Raw genomic sequence first — 27,366 nt, forward strand, 5'->3', positions numbered from 1 at the left:
TGACAAGTTAAGAGATTACATCAACAAGTCTGTTGAGGAGCAGAGTGCAGGCTAGTTAACTGGGTCCATGGCTCTGCTAATAAAACTGTTGATATCAGGTTATAAGACTCCCAGTGTTACGCTGTAAGGAGCAGAACAGCAACAAACAACAACATAGCCCTTCCCAAAACTCCAACAACATTCTGTGAATGTTCACAGAAAATTATTGTCCAATCTAACTGAACTATTTTTGCAAGGAACCATTTTCATTAGTGTAAACCTAGTAGAGACATACCCAAAAGACTGCAAAAGATAATTCTACAAGGTATTAGCTCAGAGGAGCTGATAACAAATGCATGCAACATTTTTTCGACTTTTCTTGCAGAAAAAAAACCTGAAAACTATTTTATGCTTTTTCTTCCACTTTGCATTATAAACTTCTCTGAGTTGGTCTTTCACATGAAATCCCGATAAAATACATTGACATTTTGTGATTATGTGACAAAATAATAAATGGAGTACAAATGCTTTTGTAAGGCACTATGAACACCTCTACACACACACACACACACACACACACACACACACACACACACACACTGAAAAAGTAAATCTTCAACAACTGCTGTGGCATTCAAGTAGCGACTTGCGCTGTAGACTGTAAAACGCAACCGAAACATAAAACTACCAATGGGCATACTAAAACAAAAAAAAAAAAAACAGGAAGAAAAGTTAACTTACTTGCTGGAGAGGGGGTGCTGTATCCACTCATGGGAAGTCCTGACAGAGCTGGAGGCGAAATGCTGCCCAACATGTGGGGGAAGAAGTAGGAGTAGGCGGGCATGGGGAAGCCATTTAGGTGTCCGCCTGGCACCGGGTTGCCCTTCCCGGCCATGGTGGCTTGCTCTCAAACAGAGCTCAGTGATAAAATAAACCCCTTAACAAGATGTGGCTGGGCCAAAGAGGAGTCCGGGATGACTTAAACCCCCATAGACAAGCTCAGTTAGTAGATATTCCAAAAGACTGCCAGGTAAAATGTGTAAAATAATCTTCTCAAGGTTAAAAAGGTTCAGAAAACTCTCCCTGTAGATGTCACCAGGACAAAAAATGCTGTTTGTTTTGTCAGTATGCGTATGTGCGTCTTCAGGGCTGACTTACTGTGGACAAAAAGATAAAAAAGACACACACACACAGCAGAAAAAATAAAAAGGTCTTTAATGCCTCCTCTTTCACGTATTGTTCAACAAGCTGAATGGGCTTATTTGCAGGAGGCGTTGGAGGGGCATGGAAGCAGCCTAGCAATTCTTTTTCTGTAAGACGAAGGCAGTGAAAAGAGGCAAGTTGATTCACGAAGACGAGACTTTGATGACAGCACACAGGAGTTGAGATGGTGCTGATAGGGGGTTGCTAGTGGTTGGGATGCTTTCACAAGCGTGTAGATTCACTCCTCCACTGTACAGCTCATCAAGGGAATGTGCAGATCACATGATGCCATGAAAGAATTGCTCTCCTTAGTCGGGCCTCCTCTTTGGTTGCAAAGCTTTTCCCTAGAAAGTAAAAGAAAACAGAGGAGAGATCATTTAGTCCCTCAGTGACAGAGGTAGAGATCACATCCCTTTGTAGTAAAGTGTTTGAGCAAAACCTTTCCTTTCTTCCAATGCTAATTAATGGTAAAGTCTCAGCTGAAATGTTACAAAAACAGCCCATCCTCCTTAATTATCTAATGGAGTGTTAAAGTTGGAGGTGTGTGATGTCTCCTTGCAGCTCTGTGGGCTTGTACGTATGCTCATTAATGGTGACAGGCTACAAACACTGTGGTGGGCGAGCCAAAACACAAACGAAGACAGCAACACAAAGGCAAACTTTGCTAATTACCCCCGTTGCAGAAGGTGAGACCCAAGGCGCCGTTTTGGGAACCGCTAGAGATTCCCACTGTGGAGTTTGGCTTCAGAATTAAGAGCAGGATGCGAACAAAACAGATCTGTGATCACAACAAAAAGTGGGAGCACGATGCAGGGGTACTGACATCTACACAACCAAGGAATACAATTACCAGAACACAGTATGTTAGTAATGTTAGTATATCCAAGGATGTAAGACAAGCTTTTCTTCCAAACAGCTTGCTGAAACACAAGCTAATTTTCTTTTTACTGTAACAACCTCTTTATGAGGAACAGAAGCAGTCCACAGCTGTGAAACTCAAGAGCTCACAGAGAAAAGCAGGAGGGATGTCTCTTTTCATGAGCCCAGGTACTCAGGAATGTGGCACTCTAGCATAAATGACATTGGGACATCACAGATGAACTCCTGTAGAGCAGGATGAGTCAGGTCAGACATGTTTGCGTGCCTGTTCCCACTTGTATGGTGCTAATAAAGCACCGGGGTATGACAAGTGAGAGGGAAGCAGACAGGTGGAAAATACTACAGAAACGCTTTGAGCTTTAGTCCATCATAAGAGGAAATTACATTTTGTTATAAATTCCCGGTTCACACTGAATGAGGATGCGGTTTAGTTCAGAGAGGTCTGACTGAGCTCATTTTATAGGATTTGCATTCCATTTGCCTCGTTATTAATTTGCTCATATCTCAAAGCTTTAGCAGGTCACTTTCCCACATTCACCTCCTGTGTGCTTTGTTTAGGAAATGTTTGATGAAAGGAAGAAATATATTAGTGTTAAGGTGTTATATCTGAGACTAGAACATAAAACAACTATTAATGTCAAAAAACATTGCCTTGATAGAGTCCTTACTGCAAATTTGTGCCATGATATTAAATGCATCACCATGAACAAGCATACTCACTGAAGGCACATAAGGCCTGATGTGCAGTTGTCTTGCAAAAGTATTCATATCCTTTATGTACCTTTTTCACTTTTTGTCACATTACAACCACAAACTTCGATCTATTTTACTGGAATCTTATCTGATTGAGAAGCAGAAAACTATTGTATGATTGTGGGGTTGAAGCATTATTATACAGCTAGAAAGTATGGACTTAAACATTTTTTAAAGAAAACAGACAAAGCTTCACAGGATGGCTGGAGTAGAATGTTTTATTGCTATTATCCTTTTTCAACTCATTTTTTTTACTACTGACTCCTTCAAAATCTTGTGTGTTTATTTAAAACAGGTTCCTTGTAAAATGATTGGATTTAAGTCTGGACTTTCAGTCATTCTAACTTGTGATGCTTTGATCTTTACCAGTCCATTGTAGATCTGGCTGTTTATTTAGGGTTGTTATCCTACTGGATGGGAGCTTCCCACTTCCAAATGTTCTACAGACTCTAACAGGTTTTTCTCCAGGATTATCCTGTATTTATCTCCCAATCAACTCTGACCAGCTTCCATGTTCATACTAAAGAAAAGCATCCCCACAACACGATGCTAGCTAGAAATTCCAATTTCTGTAAAACAATTTTAGATTTGCTGCTGTAAAAGACAAAATGTCAAAATGGAACTATCACAAGGCACTATATTGGGTCAGAGGCTCTACACTGAGAAGGAGAATGACCCACAGGCTGAAACTGGGACGCCTTCCCCTTAGTCAGGGGTCCCCAAACCCCGGACTCCAGTCCAAATCTGGACCCAGAGAGCATTTGTCCGGACCACAAAGCATTTTCTCATTTACTATGTAGATATAGACAATTTATTCCTCCCGCTTCTGATGTCTGACCAGGCCTCTCAGTCTCTCTCTGCTTGGTACGGTACCCGACGCCTCCAGCCGTCAGTAAGTTACTAGCTTGGGAGCTCATGCTTGCTGACAGTACAATGACTAGGTGGTACACAGATGAGAAGATGGCTTTGTCAAAAATACGTAATGTGGACTATGAACATCACACAATTAAAGGTGAATGGACCGAAGCATCCACTTTCCTTTTAACTTTAGTCAGGTGTAAGGCTGCCTTATATATTTTGAATCATTTGGACTTAGAATGGAAATCTAGAGAGACATTATTAAACCAAACATAAGAACTTCAACCAAAGCTATCCGCCTGGGTCTGACTGTAGGACAAGGAGAATAAATAAAACAAGAGGACAGTATGAGCGAGCTACTCGGCTGATAACACAGTCTCTTACAGCACAACAGTGAGCATACAAGTGTTCACTGTGAGTACCGTGGATTTTAGGAAAACACAAAAAGCCTTTCATTGACTGGGAAATGATCAAAGAGTGCATGGAAGCTGTGGCAGAAACACTTTTAGATGGAAAAGACCAACTTAAGGAAAAGGTTAAGCAAATTGCCATGCCTGTCACAAGCACAACAAGGAGAGCAGAACTTTATACCAAGATGTACTGACCCAGCTCGACTGAGCCATTCAAAGTGCGTTTAATATTGGTACTTAAATTGAATTGCACATTTCTGTTCAGCAGATGATTTCATGGGCATATGAATAATTGATCAGTAGTTAAAAAAACAAAAACTATTGTTAATTAAATGTGAATTAAAACTGAAAGAACATATATTTGTCAGTTGATTTAAAATGTTCAGACCCTAAAGCGTTTGGATGATGGAGGTAGTGGTCCTCTTGCTCTTTTAGTTTGGGACCCCTGTTCTAGTGTGTCCAGCGTAATGGGCAACTTTGAATGATAGGTGGCATCTCCCACCATTATGCAGTTACATTAGAAGTCCCTGTGCTGTGGTGCACTCACAGCAGTCAGGCTGGGGAAAGAAATATTGCAGTAGAAAGTGCCCGCATGTCGTATGAGTTTCTATTTTTGGTTCCACTACGGTTGTTTCAGGGCTTTTACATCAAGGTCACTTACTGTACAGCTTATAGTTACCAAATTTGTATTAAAAATATTTGGACTGTTTTATCATGCATATTTTCTCTATTTGTGACATCAAGGTACCTGATTAGAATTAAAGAGCTGCCTCAATGATTCTTTTTCTATCTCCAAATATCAATTCCGTAAGACCTTTTCAAAGGTCTCTTATTAAAACGTTTTTTAATGTTTAAAACTAATAGGTAAAATAAGACACTGATGCATTTTAACATTTCCAGAAGCTGAAGGACGTCTGTGGGATGTAATGGGGCAGAATGTAGTCGTCTAATCCCTCTGCCAGAAGGGACTTCATTTGTAATCAGAGTTCAGCATTTTTTACAGAATTGCACAATGAAAACTTTGAATAAACAAATCACTGAGTATATGAATGATGATAGTGATTTAAACGTGGGTTACTAAGACACATATCAAGTTTTGCCATTACAAGGTAGTGAAGGTACATTAAAAGGCCTAAAAAGCAATAGCAGAGTTTGAATGTATGGCACCTTAAGGCCAACCAAATATTGCAACCAAGTTGTCTTTGCAACTCTGAAATTGCACTCATTGATATTCCTATGATGATCATAATTGCACCTCTAACTGAGATCTCCCCGAAGATGTTTTATTTCCAATTCCAACTACAAAATCCAACATGGCTGCCACACATACAGGCCAATATAAGAATCTCATGTAAGGACAAACTTCAGTAAATTTACCGGTATTTCATAGTCAGCCAATTAAATTTGGTAGCAGTTTCCAAGTGCAGTGTACAGATTATTATGACTTTTTTTTGTTCAAGCTTTTTATAAAGTAACAAGTAAAAAAAAAACTGACAGCTGGTTAATTAGTGATGCTGTGTGCTCTGGTTGTGAGAATGCAGTCAGTTGCTGAAATGACATCCTGTTTGTAATGTAGTTTTAAAACGGAGTTACCTTATAGGTGAGATGGGTGGCACTCGTTTGCTGTTTATCACAATATATCCAAACTTCTTAATTTGTCTTTGGTGTAAGCAAAAGAAAAGTGAAACACTAGGACTGGGCAGCAGGAGGGAAATCACTGTATGACCCATACAGCCTGGGAAAATCTTGCTTAGTCTGGTACTTGAAAAGCACGTTAAATGTTAAAATGTTAACAACTTTAAAACAATAACTTTAAAAAAATCAGTGTACCTTAATAACTGGCCCAGGTCTACTGCCATAAGTCCCAATGTCTTAGGTAAGTATAACTCTGCAGCAGTCTATGCAAGCAAAATAAAACTATAAATTTGCACCGTATTTATGAGTAAATTAAGACTGATTCTCCTCTTTAATCAGTAGGAGGTACGTCTCTGAATGTATTTGTTTACTCAGACACAAATCATTGCCAAATATATATATATATATATATATATTTACAAAGACTTTTTACTACAGGTCTGCATGTAAAATCCTTACCTCTGACAAAGAAAATAAAACAAAAAAGCATGATAATAATATCTAAGCTTTTCACTTGCTGTCATTTTATGTGCACACAAAGAAAACCCCTAATATACAGCTGACAAATTAAAGTCTATATCATAAAAATAAACATTGATGGAAGAAAGAAGTTTCCAAGTAAGCAAAAATGCAGTGAGGTAGAAAAGTAAAGGGACCCTAGGGCTTGGAGTCACATCATTATTGTCTTTCTTTTTAAAGATTTAAACCGGATTTTTAGCACTTGCCAAAATTCATTTCAACAGCTTACAAGCAAGATGATAGGGGTGTCTCTTGAGGGAACGTATGTGATCCCTTACAGTGGAAGGAAAAATAAAATAAACAATCTGGGTCATCTGGACTTAACTCTCTTTGGCATGTAACAGGCAGAGGGAATGAAAGGTTAGAGGTTGTGGGGCATGAGAGCCTGTGATTGGTTATGACAGCAAATACTGAATTAATAATCAAAAAAGGCAGGAAATGGCAATGTGAGGTCAGGGCAGGCAAGCGTACAACACGCAAAACACAGCCACAGGGGACGGGAAATGCAATGCATGACATACAGAGGCACTCTGCTACAACACTGATGTGTACATGTGAATGTACACGTGGATCAGTATGTGCACGCACGGATCAGTGGAGGGATACATTAACAAAGTTAAGGTGATCAGAGAGCGAAGTAGAATAGACATTTAGTTTTTATAATGACCTAAAATATGTTTCTTCACTCTAACATTAATGCACACTTAACTTGAATGCTGTGTATTTCCTCGTTAACAATTATCTTGCTGGTAACACTTATAAATATCAGGAGCGGCTGGTGTCATTGGCACAAGCAATAATACATGAGATTTTTTTATGTCGCCATATTTATGCCAAAAATAATGTATCTGCTGTTTTAGAATAATAAAATATAAAAAGTATAGTAAATGTTTGTGTTTAGTCCTCTTTATGCTGATAACCCTTATTGAAATCAACTATCTTTAGAAATCACTGAATCAGTGAATAGGACAATGTGTGTATTTCAATCTCCCAAAAAACTATGTTAAACATTACTCTGAACACACCTTCCCCACAGCAAAACATGGTGGTGACAGCATCATGGTGTTTGATGTTGTTCAACGGCAGGAAAGGGAAGCTGGTCAGACTTGATAGGAAGCTGGATGAAGCTAAATACAGAGCAAGAATGCTAGAGGCTTTACACTAGGATGGAGGTTCACCTCTCCGCAGAACAACCCTAAACATACAGTCAGAGCTACAATGGAAAGGTTTCGATCAAAACACATATGCGTGTTAGAATGGCCTAGTCAAAGTCCAGACCTAAATATAATAGAGATACTTCAAAAAGGTGCTTGTAAAAAGTATTGACTCACGAGGCCTGAATGCATATCCATGTTGCGTTCTTCAGATTGTTTTGTGAAAAATTTCCAAAAGGATGCGTATTGTTCTTGCATGCAAAATTCCTACAAAATACATAGAGTTGTGTAGCAGTATTGTGGGAAAACATAAACAGTTCTTCACCTAGTATTCATACAACTTGACTTGGAATTCCAGCATTTAAGCTTTAGGAAAACAACCAACTACAAAAAATGGCTTAAACTCCAGAACTGTCTTTCAATGAGGCTGGCAAGAAGATGCCAGCTCAGAGGGGATATCCTTACTCAAACATCATTGTCACCCTCCGGACGCAAACCACTATGGCCATGTAGTGGCATATAAAATGGAAGTTGCTCAAGTGCAATACTCTCAAATATTTATGAAGACTTCAGCGTGGGTTGATAAATACAGTACATCAGAAGTGAGACAAGATGTTCCAGGGGGAAAAAAAATGGCTGCACAAAAACACGCACAATCTACACAGTATGAAGTAAACATATCAGCAAGTAGCTGAGCAAGCGGGTGGAGTGGGCAGTCACGCATGGCTCGTTTGCGTGTGCTCAGTAAAGTGTGCCAATGTTATGCTCTCAATCACACGTGTATCATCCCTGTGCCCTCAAGGTGGGGGCTTTCAGTTTGTTGCATTTACTGCACATTACTAGCGCAAGATGGGTGGGTTTCGCCTAAAGTAAGGACCAGAGGTCCTTTTCAGAGGTGAAAGTTTTTTTTTGGTAGATTAAGGTTTTTGACAGGTCCCAAGCACATGACATCATCGGGGTAATTCATAACTGAGTATTTGCTTTGATTACATGGTTTAAAATACATAAACACTTGTTCATGGCAGCAATAAAAGGCTGCTAAGATACAAAACACAAGCAAAAAATTAAATCCTGATCTTTTAGCAGTTTGAGAACACATGCAAAACAAATAAAACATGGCCAAATATAGACTGTTTCCTCAAAAACCTCAATGATTGAAAACATCTGTGTCATTTGTTTAGTGAATGTGCTTCAACTTGTTTGGTGCTTCGTCAACAAAACCTAATTGGATGACCAGAGCTGGAACATTTGAGATATGTCAGCTATAAGCCCTTCTGGAAACATAAGGTTTTATGACATAAACAAATCTGATACACAGTCACCACGTTTCCTTCTGTCCCTGAGTGGTAGTGAACTGAACCAGAAAAGTGATTTTGCAAAACATCCTGATGTCACCATGAAGTTGACAGTTGACCTTTTTCACATAAATGTCACCCCTTCATCACATTATCCATATAGGCATCAGTGAGAGATTTTGTCAGGATTCATAAATTCATACTTCAGTCAAGACCAATTTATTTTGAAGTCACAAAGAGCTTGAACCCGACCAGGGAATTCTCATCAGCGCAAATCTGAGGTGATTTCCGCAACCATTCAAAAGATATCATGTTCATGAGAGCTGAAAATAGCCGTGGGTAATATGAGGATATTGTAGAACCTGAAGGACATGTTGAAAATCTCCCAAAATAGAGGGATTGTAGCATCATTATTGGGCAAATTACAATCTATTGCTCTATGCACATATGCATCATCAAATCTGAAATGTTTTTCTTCACATTTGCATTATTATATTGCCAGTTTACGTTTTTATTTGACCCTTACGAATTAGCAATTTAGGTGTTTTACCTTAAGAGCGCTCCTAAAGTCAAAGTCATATGGAAATAAGCGTGTCGCGGAAATACACATAATTACAATAGTATAGAATGATGTAATTGTATGAAGAGTTAACTTTTTTCCTCATTTTAAATGTCTTGAACATTGCTCAAAACTTGCCTTTTTCTTTTCAATACCTTTGCTCTGTTTAATGCTTGTGTTTATGAAAAATATATACTGAGCGCTATCTCAGTAAAATTCTCAGTAGAGTTCTGCCAAACTCTAAATAACATTTAGAGTTTGGTAGAACAGCCTGAGTCTGAGCGTGCTTCAAATCTTTAGTACCCAACTTTCGAAAATTTCCATTGTACTTGAAACGAAGTGGCAAAAATTTTACAATCTGACTAAAATTACCTTTGCTTTGCTAAATTTATTTTACTTTTACTAAACATTTTTAATCACAGTTCAATAACTTGAAAATAGTAAAAATCAAAAGAAACATATGTCAATTGCTACAAATCAATGGGAGATATAACTGTGATATGTATCATACTCTTGATATTTTAATGTCATATTGCTTTTCCCATCATAAAAAAGTTATATAATGCTTAATGTTTAAAGGCTGTGGAGCAGAAAGATAAATTAACTCCAAACGAATCTGAACAAATGATGCCAAATATCTTTAACGCCATTGCTGGGTGAGTTAAGTGCTACCCAATCACAATATTAGCATAGAGCATGTGATACTGAGCAATGTTTTCAATCAAATATTGTTCTGGGTTTGCAAAATCTTCCTGATACAGTTTACAGAATTTTTTTTTTCGTCTATTAAAGTCCAAAAACTTAAGATAACTTTTTTCAAACTATCTGACCTCATCAAACTTCCAGCTCATTGGTTCTTCCTCCTTTATAGTGCTGATACGGTCAGAGTCACAACAGTCTGATGGTCTGTGGATGAGAGAGCAAAAGGTGGGTGCTACTTTTCAATGCCAGCCGAAGAATGTGACTCTAAAAGGCGAAAGGGTGCTAAGTGAACATTCAAGGTTGTAAGAATCCTCAGTCGTTTTGCCAAGGCCCCTTGCTGGGTGAATCCACTTGTCAGAGGAACAGGCAAGGGTGACATTTCTGCTCACCTCAGAAAGGTCAGCCCTTAATTATCGCAAATGCCAGCAAGCACTGCACCTGCAAAAAATAAACCCAAGGATGAGCACTGCAAGTGTGTGTGTCTGCTTCTCTAGCACAGAATCAGTCTGTCAGTGAGGAACTGGACCAAGCTGCTCACCTGCATTCATCCATTCATCATCCATAAACACACAATCCAAACCTCAAGAAGTGTATATTTTTGCACTTATTGCTGCAAACTAAAGTATAGAGATGTCCGTCGGTTTCCAGAACCCAATGATTTTCAACTTCATCAGCCCTTATAAGTGACCACCTGGTTATAAAATGATCAAAACTCAAATCGTTTCTCAATCATATTCCTAAAGTAATACAGGTCATAAAAACACCCACAACAACTCAATTATTTGGCGTGGACGCTATCGCTGACTGAAAAAGACTCGAAGCTATTGTCGGCATATTGAAGATGTTTAAAAATTATGTCAGAGGATATGCGAAACAGTATTGTTATTGTTGTTGTGTAACAGTCTCATGTCAACATAAGAAGTTGAGACATTTCTTCAGTTTATTGCAGCTGTGAGAGATTAAGAGAGAGGAAGACTAAGCAGATAATAGAAAGGCTGAAAGGACCACAGCAAAGTTGCTCTGTTTTGTCCTGTTTTAGCTTTCCATCCCTGTCATGGAACATGCTGGATTTGAAATTGTTTGCAGCTCTTTGCAGATCTCAGGGTTAAAGTAACAAGAATCCAGACACATACTGAAAATGGTGATTTGGCAATGCTGACGGAGCTAATCATAAAAATAAGATGCTAAAGCCAGTTTAAAATGACAACTCTAACCATTTTGTCTTTATTTATGTAAAATGGTAAACCCTGTTTCACTCTATCACACACACGGTGTGACATCCCCTCTGCTCATAATACTGAATTAATGATAGCTTGCAGAAAGAATTTTTGTTCTTCTATTTTAGCTCTTAAAGAGAGCTTGGTATCAGCAGGTAAAATGCTTTATAAAACTCAGAGATTGGAAATCGGCCACCCAATTCTGATTCATGCATCACTAACACAAAGTCATGCTCATTAACTCTGTACGACAAATTTGCAAATGCATAACTGAAGTTGCAAACCAAATCTGAAAATCAAACACCATCACAGGAAAACCATTATTTGTCTACTCCTTTTGGATTGCAGTAAAAAATCAGTCCCTAGAAGTATAAGCAGATAAGCAGATGCATTAAGGAGCAGAGATTCTCCTAAATATGAGCTAAACAGCTGAGATTCATTTTCAGTGGTCATACAAATTGTGGTCATACAAATCAGAGGAAGTATTGGGGAGAACTTGTGAACTTAAGGCACTGAGCAAGCTTAATTCTTTCTGCTCAGAGAGCACTTGGTGACAAAACTACAAGCATATCTGGCCAACAATGTAATGCTGTTTGCTTATGAGCTACTCACTGTGGCTATTCGGCTCGGTCAATATTTGCGGGAGACTATGGTAACAGAAAGCTCTTATGAACAGCATAAACACACTCCTGTATGCATGACCCTCACACACATACACACACAAAAAACAACAAATCTGCCCAGAGAATCTCACTCTTGCTCAAAGGGGATGAGGGAGACAAAGGGCCATAGATCATCATGTCGATGGCATGCAGCAAGCTTCTAGTATCTAGGTTTTCTTTTCTTGCCCCATACAGTTTTTTTCTGTTTCTGAGAAAACATGAAGGGCTGGTCCCTATTGTTTACACAGCTGGCTCCATGGAAAAGATTGCTTAATATGAAATATGAAGAGAATGGAGAGGTGAGAGGGAGAGAGCCGAGGAGAAATGAGAAAAGGGATCCAAGTAAGAGGGGTGTGGTGGGATGGGGTTACACTTTCAGAAAAAAAAGAAAAGGGTAGCTCATAGGACATGACAGAAGGACAAGAAGGTGGAAAAACCTGCAGTGTGGCAATGTTGAATTAGAGGAGAAGTGAACTTACAGACAACTAAAGCAAGAGTAAAAGTGTAAACACAACACAGAGCAGAAAGCCTGTAGGTTTCAGTGGGGAGAGAGTCATGTCTCCTGCGGTCTGCTGTCTGAAGTGCATCTTATTTCTTTTAGTAATCAAACACTGCCTCCTCTCAGTTCTGCCTCACCAACCATATCCCTCTGTCTTTATAAATTGTTTAAGGCTCAGTCAGATACAAAAACCCTAAATCTTCAACACCCCAATTGTTTGTTTTTTTTTTGCATGCGCCTCACTCTTGGGCCCTGTAATTAGGTCCATCTTAACCGGGTGGGTTCCTCTTAATTGGATCAGAACAGCACATCAGCAGATAGGTTTGCGTTCCCTTGTGAACCTTCTGGCTGTGTTGTTAGCAGCTAAACACTTTTGGGAAGCTCTTGAAAAACAACCAGGTCTGCAGTGAAAATTGACAAACACAACTTCAGATTTTAAAACAACAATGCAGGGAAACAGATGTGTCACCACGATCTGGTATAATGGTAAGTGTAGTAGAAATGTGCCCAGTGGCCCGAACATCCCTATTGTCCCTACTGCCTAAAGTCCATTCAATGATATGGCAGAAAAGGTTCTGCAGTGACCAGAGTTTTCAACAGCTGTATGAAGCATAGAGTAATTCTTAAAATAATAAATACATGTTAGATAGCGTTATTATAACTGTAAACAGTAATGATAATCAATTTGCTTTTCTGTCTTCATTTTTTGTACTCATACTGGCCCATGCCTAGACCAGTTAGAGCATAACAATGTTTTTTATGAGGCTACCATTAGGAGCTTGAGGTTTAGATAGTCAAACAAACTGGATCTCTATAGGCTGCATCACACATCCTTCGTACATAAATGGATAAAGTGTAGCACTTTAATATTTTTAAGTGGATATACTTCAATAATGAATAAAATTAGGGCCTGCTCTGAGTAAATTGTAGAGGACATTTGTAAATGGAAGACCAAGTTCGTAATAATTGCAGTGGTAGAGTATCCTTTTATTTACTGGATGACAACAACATAATAGCTTGTTTAGTATGAAAGCAGGGAGCTGACTGTGCCCTAACAGAGCATACAATTCAGTTATATTTATATAGATATATCTATATAGATATATAGATATTTATATTGATATATCTATATAGATATATAGATATTTATATTGATGTGTGTGTGTGTGTGTGTGTGTGTGTGTGTGTGTGTGTGTGTGTGAGTGAGAGAGAGAGAGAGAGAGACTCAGTCCCCCTCAAAGCTGGTTCCAGTTAGTGGATGAGGCCCAACAGAAATTAACTCCATATTCTTGAGAAACTCAAGCACACAAAAAAAGAACATTCATAGTCAAAACACTTAAGCTGCCACACTTCATTATGCGTGAACATACTGTAGATATGGGCAAACACGTTTACATCATTCCTGCTTCATGAAGGAAACCAAAGACAGCCGCCTTCAGAAGACGTTTTGTTTTCCCTCAGCCTACCTACACAATCCAGTGCGTGTGTCAGGCCTTAAGGTTGTATCACCTTTGTGTACCTATCCAGGATATCTGGCTGACAATGTTATGTGAAACACTCCAGCACATTCCAACACAGAAGATCCAATGACACGAGTGTATGACGCACTACAGCGCAAGGGCCCCTTCCTGTTTATACCACCACTTGCTTGCTTAAGGATCAAACAAGTGCTGGTTTTATGAGTGGACTCGCCCTCTGACTCCTGCAAGTCAACTTTTATGTCAAAAACAGTACGCCTTTAAAAAAAACACAGAAAACAAATCTTTCTTTCTGTGTATGGCACAATGAGAAGTGCACACAACTATATATCAACACAGTTATAAGGGACAATTTTCTGTGCAACAACTACTCTGCAGAATGCATTATGAGGCACAAAAGGAGTGTGCTTATGTATTGACTACAACCACAAATATGGAGCTTTTGATAAGGCATCAAACACTGTATGTACATAGGGGGTGTGTAAACAAAAAGCCAGCCTGATTCCCCAGAACAAATGTCACTATATTTCCATGGGGCATGTTACAGTCTGGTTTATAGAGAGCAAAATTCAATTAGCTGAATAATTCACTATTGAGTGCAACTGTGTACATCAGTATATTCACAGAGAGGCACACAGCTTTTATTATCGGCCCTGGCACAGTCATTTATAAAAGGTTTCAGGACACGAGGATAAACCAGTGATAAATGACTTAATACAATGATATTGAATTACATTGTACATGTGACACATTGCGTTGATAGGTAGCAAACTGCTGCAGTGCCTTGGAGAAGTATTCACACCCCTGGAACATTTTCACATTTTGTCATGTTAGAACTAAATTGAATAGATTTTATTGGAATTTTATGTGATGGACCAAAAAAAGACATAATTGTGGAGGGAACATTTTTTCAACATGTTTTACAAACAGAAATATGAAAAGGTATGGCATATATTTGTATTTAGCAAAGTACTCACCAGTGAGCATTATTTGCTAATTGGGAGATATGATCAGAGTAGAGGGGTCTGAAAATATATGCAAACCCTCAGGAATCATTTTACTTCAACGATGCAGTTATTTTGAGTTGGTCTATCACATAAAATCTATTCCAGTTTGTACATGAAAAAATCTTCCCCACTGTACATCCTCCACTGCTAGTCAGTTCTGATTCAAAACAACAACACCTCTCAAAAACAAGAACCACACACAACACAAGAGCCTGCATGGTTTGTGCAAACATGTCAATTTATGATGAAATTTCCATGTCATCATGCGAGCTGCAGTATGCAAGAGACACATGGAGGATACCCAGAGCTGTGCCTTATTTGTTGTGTCTTATTTAACACCTCTAACCAAGCTTGACCCTCATGCTGTATGTCATTTTGTCCTCTGAAAACAAAATACACATTTCTACAGCTCACCACCAATGCCATTAGCTAACCAAGCAGGCCATCAGTAGCAGTATGTGGGTCAAAGTGAGATCACTGAGAGCACTGTCACTATGCGTTTGCTGTTTATTCATGTGTATTAATGCTTATATAAAACAGCGGGTCGGGGTATGTAGGTCAATCCCGACACGGATGAATACTACAAAGTGGAGGTCAACAGCTACGACCTTTCTAGGACACATTCATTAGCTATTCAACATTGTGTGTGTGTGTTTGTGTGTGTGTCTGGCTGAGCAGTCCAGAGGTCATCAGAGAAATACCAAAGCTGCAAGATTAGGAACAAATATAAGCCAAACACTGACACAATATATTGAACACGTAAATCCACTGACCATCTGGAAGTCTGGAAACATGTAAAACTAAGTATAAAAGGTAAAAACAACAGCTGGAGTCTGTTTTCTCGTAACAGTCTACCTAGCAACAGGGTCATCAAGAAGAGTGACTTTGTATGATCTCTGTGAGCATCTTCATATGAGAAAGAAATAAAGAGTAAACATTTGTTTTTTGGGGATTATTCTTATATACTACTATTATACTTCCAGTTCATTACAATATAGCGAGAAATATTTCCATTATGTTATGTTTAAGATAAATATAATACAATGTATTCTAGTATTCAATACCCTATTAAAGCTCAAAGTCTTTGTTCCAGAACTGTTCAGCTTCTGAAAATGAAAAAGCAATGTGTAGTCATGATAAAGATCTCTTCTATAGGGCAAGAAAAAGAATAAAAGCACAACAAGCCTCATCTTCACTGTTTGGTAGGTTGGTAATACCTCAGTTTTAGGATCACAGTTTGGAGTGGGACAATAACAACAAAAACAAGCGAGATTCTAAGGTTTTTCCTATACGTTAAGCAGACGTAATATCTATCAAAGTAGAGAATTCAATTTCAATGAAAACCTTTGTTTTTTTAATGCAATATGACCAAACTATGTTTGTAATACCGCATGATAAGGGCGTAACGAGACATCTAGCTTTGGTTTTAAAACCGTACACAATTGTGGATTCATGAGAATAAGACAATTTTTTAGCCATAGTTTTGAGATAACTAAGAATTCCAATTTTTTGTTCCATAAATAGAAAAATGTTTCACTAACCAAAAGCTGTGTTTTAAAGAATCCAAAATCAGTGTAGAATAATCCAGTCCAGCTCTGATCAGTTTAAATAGTTCAGTTTTAATGCTTGTCTAATTCTAAGGGGCTCCTAATACCTAAAAAGCATTGAGCGCTAATTTTTCTACTTTCACAAGTAGAATAAATGACACAATGAATCTTTGTTCAGCATAGAATAATCAATTTCTTGTAATTAAAATTTAAACTAGATATAATAAAATACAATGCAGTGAACGGATTAAAATCTGTAAAACAGCCCTCTAATTTAGTGCTAATGGAACGCTTCAAAGCTGTTGCCAGTTAGCCAATTGGGGTATTCCAACAGTGCTTATAAATTATTCATATTAGAGACGTCTTCAATGCTTTTGTAACCATGCATTATCAGCTCAAATGAAGAGGACTTTTTATTAAAAAACTATGTCAATGCAACATAACAATAGACAAACAACGGCCTTTTACACTTCAAAATAAGAGTCTCAAACAGAGACAACAGGGTTTAAAGCATTTACCATCATATACTAGCCTCATCACAATCACTTAGACTTACCTCACCAGGCAAAGTCACATGCTGAAAGCAATTAGACAGCGGCAGTTTATTATTGCAAGATTTCTTTACACTCCGACCATACGTCAAATAAAAAGTTTTATCAACTGAAAGCTTTCTCTGTGTTTGGAAGGTAAAAGAAAAAAAGGAGACAAACTCAAAAATGTAAGGAAATATAGAACAGAATAACTTAACCATAGAAATATTTACATTGACTTACCCCTAATCTGGTAGGAGACCACTAGCTTGTGCTTCATTAAGTGCTCAATGATGTTTGTTTAGCATCTACTGGTAATATTATCAATGCCCTGTGGTGTGGATAATTGTCTTATTGTCTTACTATCAGGTGGTCAAGCAGTGACTGGATGAAACTCTGCTAATGGCGGAAGAAGCAAAGCAGCTGGAGCTCAGTGAGGTTCGATGGAGAGCGTTCATGAACAGCAGTCTTCAGCTCTTTCCACAGATTCTCGATTGGATTCAGGTCTGGACTTTGACTTGGCCATTCCAACACCTGGATACGTTTATTTGTGAACCATTCCATTGTAGATTTGGCTTTATGTTTTGGATCATTGTCTTGTTGGAAGATAAATCTCCGTCCCAGTCTCAGGTCTCTTGCAGACTCCAACAGGTTTTCTTCCAGAATGGTCCTGTATTTGGCCCCATCCATCTTCCCATCAATTTTGACCATCTTCTCTGTCCCTGGTGACGAAAAGCAGGCCCAAACTATGATGCTGCCACCACCATGTTTGACAGTGGGGATGGTGTGTTCAGGGTGATGAGCTGTGTTGCTTTTACGCCAAACATATCGTTTTGCATTGTGGCCAAACAGTTCGATTTTGGTTTCATCTGACCAGAGCACCTTCTTCCACATGTTTGGTGTGTCTCCCAAGTGGCTTGTGGCAAACCTTAAATGAGACTTTTTATGGATATCTTTGAGAAATGGCTTTCTTCTTGCCACTCTTACATAAAGGCCAGATTTGTGCAGTGTACGACTGATTGTTGTCCTATGGACAGACTCTCCCACCTAAGCTGTAGATCTCTGCAGTTCATCCAGAGTGATCATGGGCCTCTTGGCTGCATCTCTGATCAGTCTTCTCCTTGTTCGAGATGAAAGTTTAGAGGGACGGCCGGGTCTTGGTAGATTTGCAGTGGTCTGATACACCTTCCAATTCAATATGATTGCTTGCACAGTGCTCCTTGGGATGTTTGAAGCTTGGGAAATCTGTTGGTATCCAAATCCAGCTTTAAACTTCTCCACAACACTATCTCGGACCTGCCTGGTGTGTTCCTTGGTCTTCATGATGCTCTCTGCGCTTTGAACAGAACCCTTAGACTATCACAGAGCAGGTGCATTTATACGGAGACTTAATTACACACAGGTGGATTCTATTGATCATCATCAGTCATTTGGGACAACATTGGATCATTCAGAGATCCTCACTGGACTTCTGGAGTGAGTTTGCTGCACTGAAAGTAAAGGGGCCGAATAATATTGCACGCCCCACTTTTCAGTTTTCAGTATTTGTTAAAAAAGTTTGACACATCCAATAAATTTCATTCCACTTCACGATTGTGTCCCACTTGTTGTTGATTCTTCACAAAAAATTAGAATTTTATATCTTTATGTTTGAAGCCTGAAATGTGGCAAGAGGTTGACCAGTTCAAGGGGGCCGAATACTTTCGCAAGACACTGTAATTGCCATGAAATGCAATTTGCAAAAAACTTTTGAATAAATAGGTGATGTACACAGGTATGCCAAGAGTAGTAGGACAGTGTTTAAAAGATTAAAAAAAAAACATTTTACCTGGTTAAATAAAGTTCAACAAAAATATAATACAAAAAATACAAGGATTTCAATATACATATACAGTAATTTATTAGTGGAGTGTATGACGGGTATATAGTGTTGTGATTATTATTATGATTTTATTTTTTTTAATATGGCTGCACGGTGACACAGTTGGTAGCACTGTTGCCTTGCAGCAAGAAGGTCCTGGGTTTGACTCCCGGCCAGGTGTCTTTCTACATGGAGTTTGCATGTTCTCCTTGTGCAAAAACATGACTGTTAGGTTAATTGGTTTCTTTAAATTGCCCTTAAGTGTGAATGAGTGTTAGTGTGGTTGTTTGTCCTGTGTATGTCCGTGTTGCCCTGCGAACTGGCAACCTGTTCGGGGTATGCGGGAGGCGTGGTACCCTTTAGCTAACAAAAGTAAGCCTATAGCTTATTCACCACTACCTTAAAGTCAAACAAGTACCTCTCAAAATACAATTAATAAAGATTATAATTCATGAGCGTTGACGGCTCGTTATGGCCAATCTGTATGACCAACCACCCTTTAAATAAAGTTTGTCTTTAAAGTCACACAGAACAAAAAACTAGCCCCAAGCTGAGAGGTCTGTTCACATGGAAAGACAGCCTGCTAGCACTTTAATATCTTAAACAAAATGTCATGAAATAAACAGTATTTAGATTATTTCATCCTAAACAAATTTTCTCTGCTCAAAAACCACCTCTTACGTGAACTGTTCTGAAAAAAGGATGTCCTAGGTTGAAGAGTGGAGGACTGAAGTTGTCTGGTCCAGTCCGGGCCAGTCTCGTGGCGGCACAACAAAGGACAGGCGGCTGCTCTCAGTAGCAGCGGGGATTCAGCTGCACCAGAGTGCAGTATGGCGGTTCCAAGACCTTCTCCAGGTCATGGGGAAACCGTTTCACTTGACGTTGTTAGAGACAAGGTCTCTGCTGGGAACTCTCTAGTTGCTTCTCTGTAGGCTTCACACAGAAAACTTCCAAGCTACTCTTTAAGATATGAGTGCAGGATTATTTAATGCAGGAGGTCGCACTTAACTTTGTAGTTGCTTTCGATTGGCAGGTATTCGATCGTCAGATTGTAGTCACTGTGAAGCCAAGTTTGAAGAGTTATACCTTCCTGCCCACAAGGAGACATTCACGCACAGTGCGTCTTCTGTCCGATCTCGGCTGAGACTCGCATGGATTAAGACCGCCATATCGGAACAAGGTGTTTTTGTTTCAGACTGAAAGACGTCACGGAGTGTCCAGCTATGTCCAGCTCTTCTTCTTGGGCTGCTAGAAGTATGGACATTTTAGCATTAAAGAAATATTTTTGTCCAATTCTGTTCATTCACCATATTCTAAAATATGCAACTTCCTTTGTAAAAACTTACAATTTATTTTATTAATTTTTTACTGGTCCCCTTAGGTTTCTCAAAGTGGAAATAACCTACTTATTAAGCTAGTTCTGTTGGAGAGGCTATGCTAGCATTTTCACTCTTCGCCACTAGTGTTTATGTCTTACCTGCTCACTTGTGTATAAATATCCATTTACAGCACTTTGCTGCATCGGCAGCCAGTGCTTTGTTCTTTTTTATCCTCTCCCTCTCTGCTCCTCCTTTCCTCTTTAGCCGTCTCTGTGTGTGTCCCTACACTGCAGTGACCGACAGCCTCTGAAAAAGAAAGGAGGGACCGTTTGGGAGCTTCAGCGAGGCAGATGCCCCAGTGAGCCGCAAGAATGGCATGGATTGCTTTTTAAAAAATCAAGCACGCTCCGAAGCAAGCCTTTGGTCCTGCCCTTCACCAATAGCTGAGGGTGCCAGGCCAGTGGCCAGGCCACCAGTGTTCCCGATGGCCACTGCACCCCTGAGCCTAGGTGACAAATTCCAAGAGACTCACTGTCTCCCTTTTCTGCCTAATCTCTAGGAATCATGAAATGACATTTAAAAATGCATGTGCTACATAAACCTTCAGGGCTATCTTGTGAATGTGTTAAAAGGTAGCTGGTTTTAATGCTGCTTTCCATTAGAAAGAATGTGGGAGGGGGGAAATGAGGAGGAATGAGGGGGAAAAAAATAATTTACAATTTCTTTCTTCTTTTTCATGGCTACACAGTCTGATGGATAAAAATGTGTTCGCTTCAGTTCAGTTTACTTTAATTTATTTCGGCCGTGAAATTCATAATAAACACATTACCCTTTACAAAACAAAATGCTCATACCAAAATCTTGTACCAAGCCAATACAATACTTACAATTTTTTTTTAAACCAAGTATGTTAACTACACATTCTCAATGTGTCCTCACAGCTGAAAAGTTCAATCTTTTGACAGATACACATTTGTTTTTTACTTTAGTTCATGGATTTTATTGATTCTTGTATTCCTACATTCATGCTTTTCTAGACTTTGAACTGCTACTAAACAAAAAGAAGAAGCAATTTTACAGGAAACATAACTAAGAAAAGAGTACATTTGATTGTGCATGTATGTTGCAAATAGATAGGGAACAGTTGCCATGCCAAGGTTTTAAAGAAGTACTGTCAGTATTGTCAAAAGTAGCAAAACTTTCTGTCATGCTGTTTCTGCAATTTAGAGACCTTTTTTGGTGCTGTAGTGATCACAGTTCTCTCTGACAGTATGGAGCATAGAACAACACCACTGCCTCTCACCCACATGATAATCCCCACTGCTGCTTAGCAGACTAAAAGAAAACTACTACACTTTCTACTGACACTCTGGTACTAAAATTGCAAACTGGGAAAGCTTTCGGTATTTTTTTACAAAGATTTTGTAGTGCTGCGTCTGTCCCAGTATGGGCAGAAGGTGAGGCAGTGACGTATTAAGCATGTAGCAGAATTAACTGCAGAAAGAAAGAGACAACGATGACCTTCTGCACTTCCACACACAGTAACCAAGTTATCAGATGACATATTCATCTGTAAATCACATGTCACTTCCTTTCTTTGGATCACTGGGAAGTCTGTTTGCCTTCCCACTGTTAGAGAATCGCACCAGGGTTCACTTACAAGTGAAGCAAGACCCTTGTGTTCAAGCGGACCAGAGTTCAGATGAGCTTCACACTTGCCCAACCAAAGCCAACTATCCGAGGAAACCAACTCTGGTCTGTTTAAGATGGACCAAACAGAGAGCCTTTAGTATGGTGCATTTACTGATTAAAAAAAATCACATTTTTGAGTAACTAATCCTGGCAGGTCAAATTAGAAATTGCCAGATTCCAGTCACCAGTTTGTTTCTCTGTGCATCTCCCTGCATTATTTTGGCATCAGTAGGAATAATTGGTGGTTTTCTATTTTATATTAAAGTAATTAGATCCTGTTGTATAATTTCTGTTTTAAATATTTGCAAAAATACTGACAAACTAAGGTATTTCTACATAATTTCATACTGTGTAACACGCCTGTGCCTAGTTTTAAACATAACTGGGTGTGAGTCTGTCGTTACTCCAACAGAAGACTGTTTCAAGTGTATCTTGGAATAGTTTTTTTTAACCAATTGTCTCTCTGGGCTATCAGCAGATGAGTATTGATTGGTTAAATTGATTGACTGATGACTAGTTGACATGCATCACTTCTATTCTTGTAATCTGTGAAAAAGATGAGAGATAAAAGACAAAAACAGTCCTTCTCCCCATCAAATTATATAATGCTCTCCTAATTTTTGTGGTGTTAGCAGATTTACAATAAACTATCTACTTGTTGCATTTGTCAGATTTGTGTCTCCAAACACTGCTTTCTAATTTGTACCACCCACCGTGATCATTGGATGAAACAGATTCTTTTTAACCAGTAATGTTTTACAGAAAATAACTAAAATATTACTTCTAATTAAATCAGAAAACACTTTTATGTCACTCTTTGTCGTTTTACCTTGCAACTCTTCCCAATAAAGTGTCCTTGAGCATGATGCTACACATCACCTTGTATTTGATAAGAACAGCTGTTTTAATGACTGAATTAAAATGTAAATGAGGTCTAAATGGTTTAGATGAGACTTTGGTGCAGTCACATTCATGTCTTGCAGCGGCATTTTTTCACCCTCCCTAAAAAACACACACAAGTCAAACAGACAGTGGAAATGAATAAGGTTGCCTATAACACAGTGGTGACAATTAGGAACAGGGATTCTGTCCCTTAATTGGACTATTCAGACAATGCTGGTGGCATTTCAATTAGCGGACAATGGAATGACATGAAATAATGACATATAGGATGTGTTAAGTGACCTATGAGAATGAGGCAGTACCTATTCCTTTAATGGGACAGCAGGCTATGGTGTAGACAATAGGAGTTAATAAGAAATGGGAAATTATGATGTAGCTTCTGTCTAAAAGGGTGAGTGACACTAAGACATAAAGCTGTTAGATCTTAATGCACTGTGGCCACCAGGATGAATCAGCTCTGCATTTTATAGGCGTTAATAATCTGAAAGAAGCTGCTAACAGCGTCTCCTGTCAGTCTCACATTAACCTTGAGAGCAGCAACGGGGGCTGTGGGAGCTCCACTGATCTTTTTTCTCTACACTTTTGCACACAAACCACCATCCCGCTCACATTTACAAAAATATATATGACCGAGGGCTAAGTCGGTGTGTAGTTGTGTGTACAAATGTATCCCCTCTTTGTGTGTCTTAGGAGAACCATCAGTGGAATGAAACTAGTCCATCACAGGCAGCTGTAACACCATATAAGATGTCAAGGAAGATATGAAATGGCCAAAACCTTCCCTGTTACACCTGGTGTCAAGATGTATTTAGACAGATAAAAACAATAATCTAAGATAATACTGTGTGAACAGACCTACTCAATGCTCCACAATTTAACATCTATCCACCATTCTTATTCAGAACATTATGAACACTTATTGTAAAACATCAACATTCTAAAGACTTCTATAAACTGACAAAAATCAACCAATCAGTGCATCTTTAGGTGTTTTCAAGCATTTACCGTAATAAGGTATCAGACTAGGACTCTGCATCTGCTGATTACAGAATTACTTTGATCTGTGACAAATAAATCCTGATTGAGACATCATTTCTAACAACCAAATACTAAAGGTTTTCTAGGGTGCAAATTCAATCCTCATAAATTCCTACTGTTTTTTTACTAATTTAAAGATTATTATCTTATTATCTTATTCAAGCATCTTTCGGAAAACATAACATTTAAATGTGGTGAGGTTTCCTTGCTTTTTCTTAAAAACAGTTAAGGTTAAATATATCTATTCATTTAACAGGAGTTAATTGTATTCCTTGATAAACTATTAGAATTTGATCATAGACCCTATTTTCCCATTTTCTAACTGTCCACACACATACCCTCATAAAATGAGCTTATGAGAGTGCAAAAAGCTTTTTAAAAGCCAACATTTGTGCTTGGGTGACAAAAACACTTTATGAAGCTCTGCCCCTACCCATCTCTGCGTCCAGTCCACTTCTAGCACCAATGTGCTGCTGTGACTAAACTGGAGAGATATTTATAGAAAGCCATTGACAATTCCTCTTCCCTGAACGGGAGTAATCGTATTATGCTGGAGGTGCTAAAAGCCTTAAGTTGGGAAGGCAGGTCATAGAAGGAAACAGCCTGAGACACAGAAGCATCATTCTCTGTGAATCTTAAGAGCAAGAAGCTTAAAGGCAGAGAGGAAGGAGTAGATGAAGACAAACAGACATATACAATCTCAGCATGTGAGGGAGAAAGAGAGAGAACAAATAAGAAGGTGGGTTGTTGTCGATGTTGAAAAGTCAAGAGGGGACGAGGAAGGATGACACGCAAATTATATTTTTGGTTGACATTATTGTGTTCGCTATTGGAAGGTGAAGGGAGTGGCACAGATTCGAGCCTGGATTGTTGTAATGATGTTTGGTATCGGCAGCTCTGAAGGTTTGAGCTGGCCACGGTGATGATAGATGAAAGACTGAACTTTAATCAGAATGGCGCCGGGAGCATTTTCAGGGAGGTAAACAGGTTAATCAGTCAAGCCCTCCCTTCCATCCTCCCCTCTATCGTTTTCTTCTACTCCTTCCTCTGCACATGACCACTTCTGACATTGGCACGCCATTCATCTATTTCCCATCAGCCCCTTGCTGCTCTCGTTTCCTCCCCCCTGTCACATGCCCCTCATTTTCTTATCCTGCCTCACACATCTCCCGAAACCAGCCAGGAGGACGCACAAACCCCCACCTCCAACTTAAATCACACCATCAGGCATATCCCACAATCTTATGAAGGGGAACTTCAAAGCATTAAATTCGCTCCACTTAATATCTAACAGCATCATCCACCGGAAAGCGATGAGGTGGGAGGGGAGCATTCAGCAAACGGAGACAATTCCTACGCTCTTGATTTCTTGCATTATTGCTCTTCCACAAGCTGGCATCATAGGAGGTACATAACCTGTGATCATATCTTCACAACCCTTCATAGAAAGCTGAAAAGAGACAAAAAACAGCAGCATTATCAACAACTTCTATAACAAGGGGTAATTTATCAAAGCAACCTGTTTTCAAGGCTCTCAAACAAGCAGCTTAGCAATCAAATGTATCTTTATGTTTACTGGACATTTTAGTAGAACTTAATTTTTAACTGCTTGAATATCAATCAAGTCTTATTATTGTACCTGTAGGTTCCACAAATCATGAAACAAAACAATGCCTTTTAATTATTAAAGTGTAGTGTAGGGCTTTTAAAGATTTGTAAATAAATCCTGGAGAATTCATCAGGAATTTGTATCTGTCTAGAGTCCAGAGGAGTTTTGAAAATAGCCAATTTTTTTACTTTTGAATGAGTTTGCCTTCGGTCAATAAGGCAAAAAGTTAGAATACGGTTGGGCAAGATGTTAAAAAATAATTTGTGATGTGGCAAATCACAGTTGAAGCATGTGATTTAAATATAAGTCAATGGAGATTCTGACTGATAAAAAGCAACCAGAAACTGATAATTCCCACAAGTTTACAATCTAAGCACATTCTGTGATTCATCTATCCTTTACTCAGACAAAAGCACCTTTCCCTTTCCTCTTTCTACGTCCATTACAACCCCCGCCCACCTTACATAAAAAAAAACATTAAAAAACACTCTGGCAGCATAATTATGAACCCCACAAAGCCTTGACAGCTCCTATGAAGAAAAACCACATCTGATTTGACACTTCCCATAGCAGCTCAACATCCACACTGCATTTAGGCAGTTGCAGGCACTTGGAAGGCAAGATTACATTGTGTTGTCTGGGGTTTTAGCCACAGACTCTTGTAAGAAATCAACAAAGGCTGCCTCTTGCCAAGATAAACTTCACAGGCAGTTACTGTGTATTTACAGGCTTAGTTGCAGATTAGCGTTAGGATACCCGTTTGTGTTCACATTTGTCCAGGATACTGCAAAAAAGGTGCTTGTTGTGTGATATGAAGAAACATTTAAAATGAGGCCAGTGATCCCAGTGATCCAAGGTAAGGAAGTGACATGATTAAAATGATGTTACATTACAAACATATAGCATACACTGCACCACGTCCAAACATTAAAGTTATGGTGTAACACCCACCCTTACTTTTCTAACCAAGATTTTTAAATGTTCATAACAAGCACTTCATAGTAAAATGAAGCCATTAATGATACAACAGTGCATAACTCAAAGTGGCAGCAAAAAAGGAGGCACATAACGCAGCCAGAATGGCCTTAAGTAATAATTACAGCAAGCAGAAAGCTGCGTGGGAGTTAAGAGGAAAACGGGACTGAAAAGTGCCTCTAGGCATTGGTTGTGTTGTTGGAAAAAATGGAAGTGAAGCTGGCTAATACACAAATACACCCACATGCACATATATGACACACAGAAATGGGTAAGAGTAAAGAGTAAAGCTGAAATGCACACATTCATAACAGCACATCAATACGCTCCAACTTCTATAGCAAGCACATGTAAATACATTATAAATAGATTCCTGGAGGGCCAACAAATCCCATGTGACTTTGCAACATCCCATCCATTCTCAAGGGGGATTTTACAACATGTGAAATGAAGGAAATGCTATATACAGTGCTGAGTCTTCCATTACTAGTGGATTACCGCTGCCCACCTCCCCAAGGCCATTCTCCCCCTGCCTGTATTCAATACACATACAGTTTTATTCCTGCTACTGTACACCTCACTGTTAGAAGAGTTTTGCAAAAAGGGCTTTGGAGATTTAGTACGAAGAAAAATTTGCTTACATGTGACTTAGAAGATCTCAGCTTGTGTGCCTCCTCCAATCTGAGATGCAAAGATAGAAATTCCAAGATGTTAAATTCAACAGTTAAAGCATCCTGTGTTGCATCGCCTTCTTATAAAACATATGTTTCTGCAGTTCGTCATTCAGTAGGAGCCAATTCCATTAATACTGCATTTAATGGGGTATTTACAAATAATTTTGAAATGGAAAGAAAAGCATATATGTTTTTAAAAATGATTTACAAATAAAAATCCGAAACGTGTGTCATCTATTTGAATTTAGCCCCTGTTATTCGATTACCCCTAAATAAAATCCAGTGCAACCAACTGTCTTTTAGAAGTCACCTCAATAGTAAACAAATTCAGCTGTTCTGTGAATAACTAAGAATATCAAAGAACATTTTCGAACAAACAGCATCATGAAAACCAAGGAAAACAGCACCC

The 27,366-nt window shown here is 38.8% G+C and overlaps 1 protein-coding gene across 5 annotated transcripts in view; it reads right to left on the reverse strand.

The window, feature by feature from the left end:
* The window catches only part of raraa (retinoic acid receptor, alpha a), a 220,678-nt gene that overhangs the window by 123,554 nt on the left and 69,758 nt on the right, over positions 1 to 27,366 (reverse strand). For 3 of the 5 annotated variants that reach the window (XM_047376753.1, XM_047376751.1, XM_047376752.1), the window contains one exon: positions 721 to 1,526. The exons of 1 other annotated variant lie outside the window; for it this stretch is intronic. In XM_047376753.1, coding sequence (XP_047232709.1) covers positions 721 to 874 — 154 coding nt within the window. In that variant the 5' untranslated portion in view covers positions 875 to 1,526. Of the gene's footprint in view, positions 1 to 720; positions 1,527 to 26,924; positions 26,946 to 27,366 lie in introns of those variants that run through there. One more of the 5 variants, XM_047376754.1, reaches the window with a different exon arrangement.

The sequence above is a fragment of the Girardinichthys multiradiatus genome, chromosome 10, assembly GCF_021462225.1.
Source record: "Girardinichthys multiradiatus isolate DD_20200921_A chromosome 10, DD_fGirMul_XY1, whole genome shotgun sequence".
NCBI classification, from domain to species: domain Eukaryota; kingdom Metazoa; phylum Chordata; class Actinopteri; order Cyprinodontiformes; family Goodeidae; genus Girardinichthys; species Girardinichthys multiradiatus.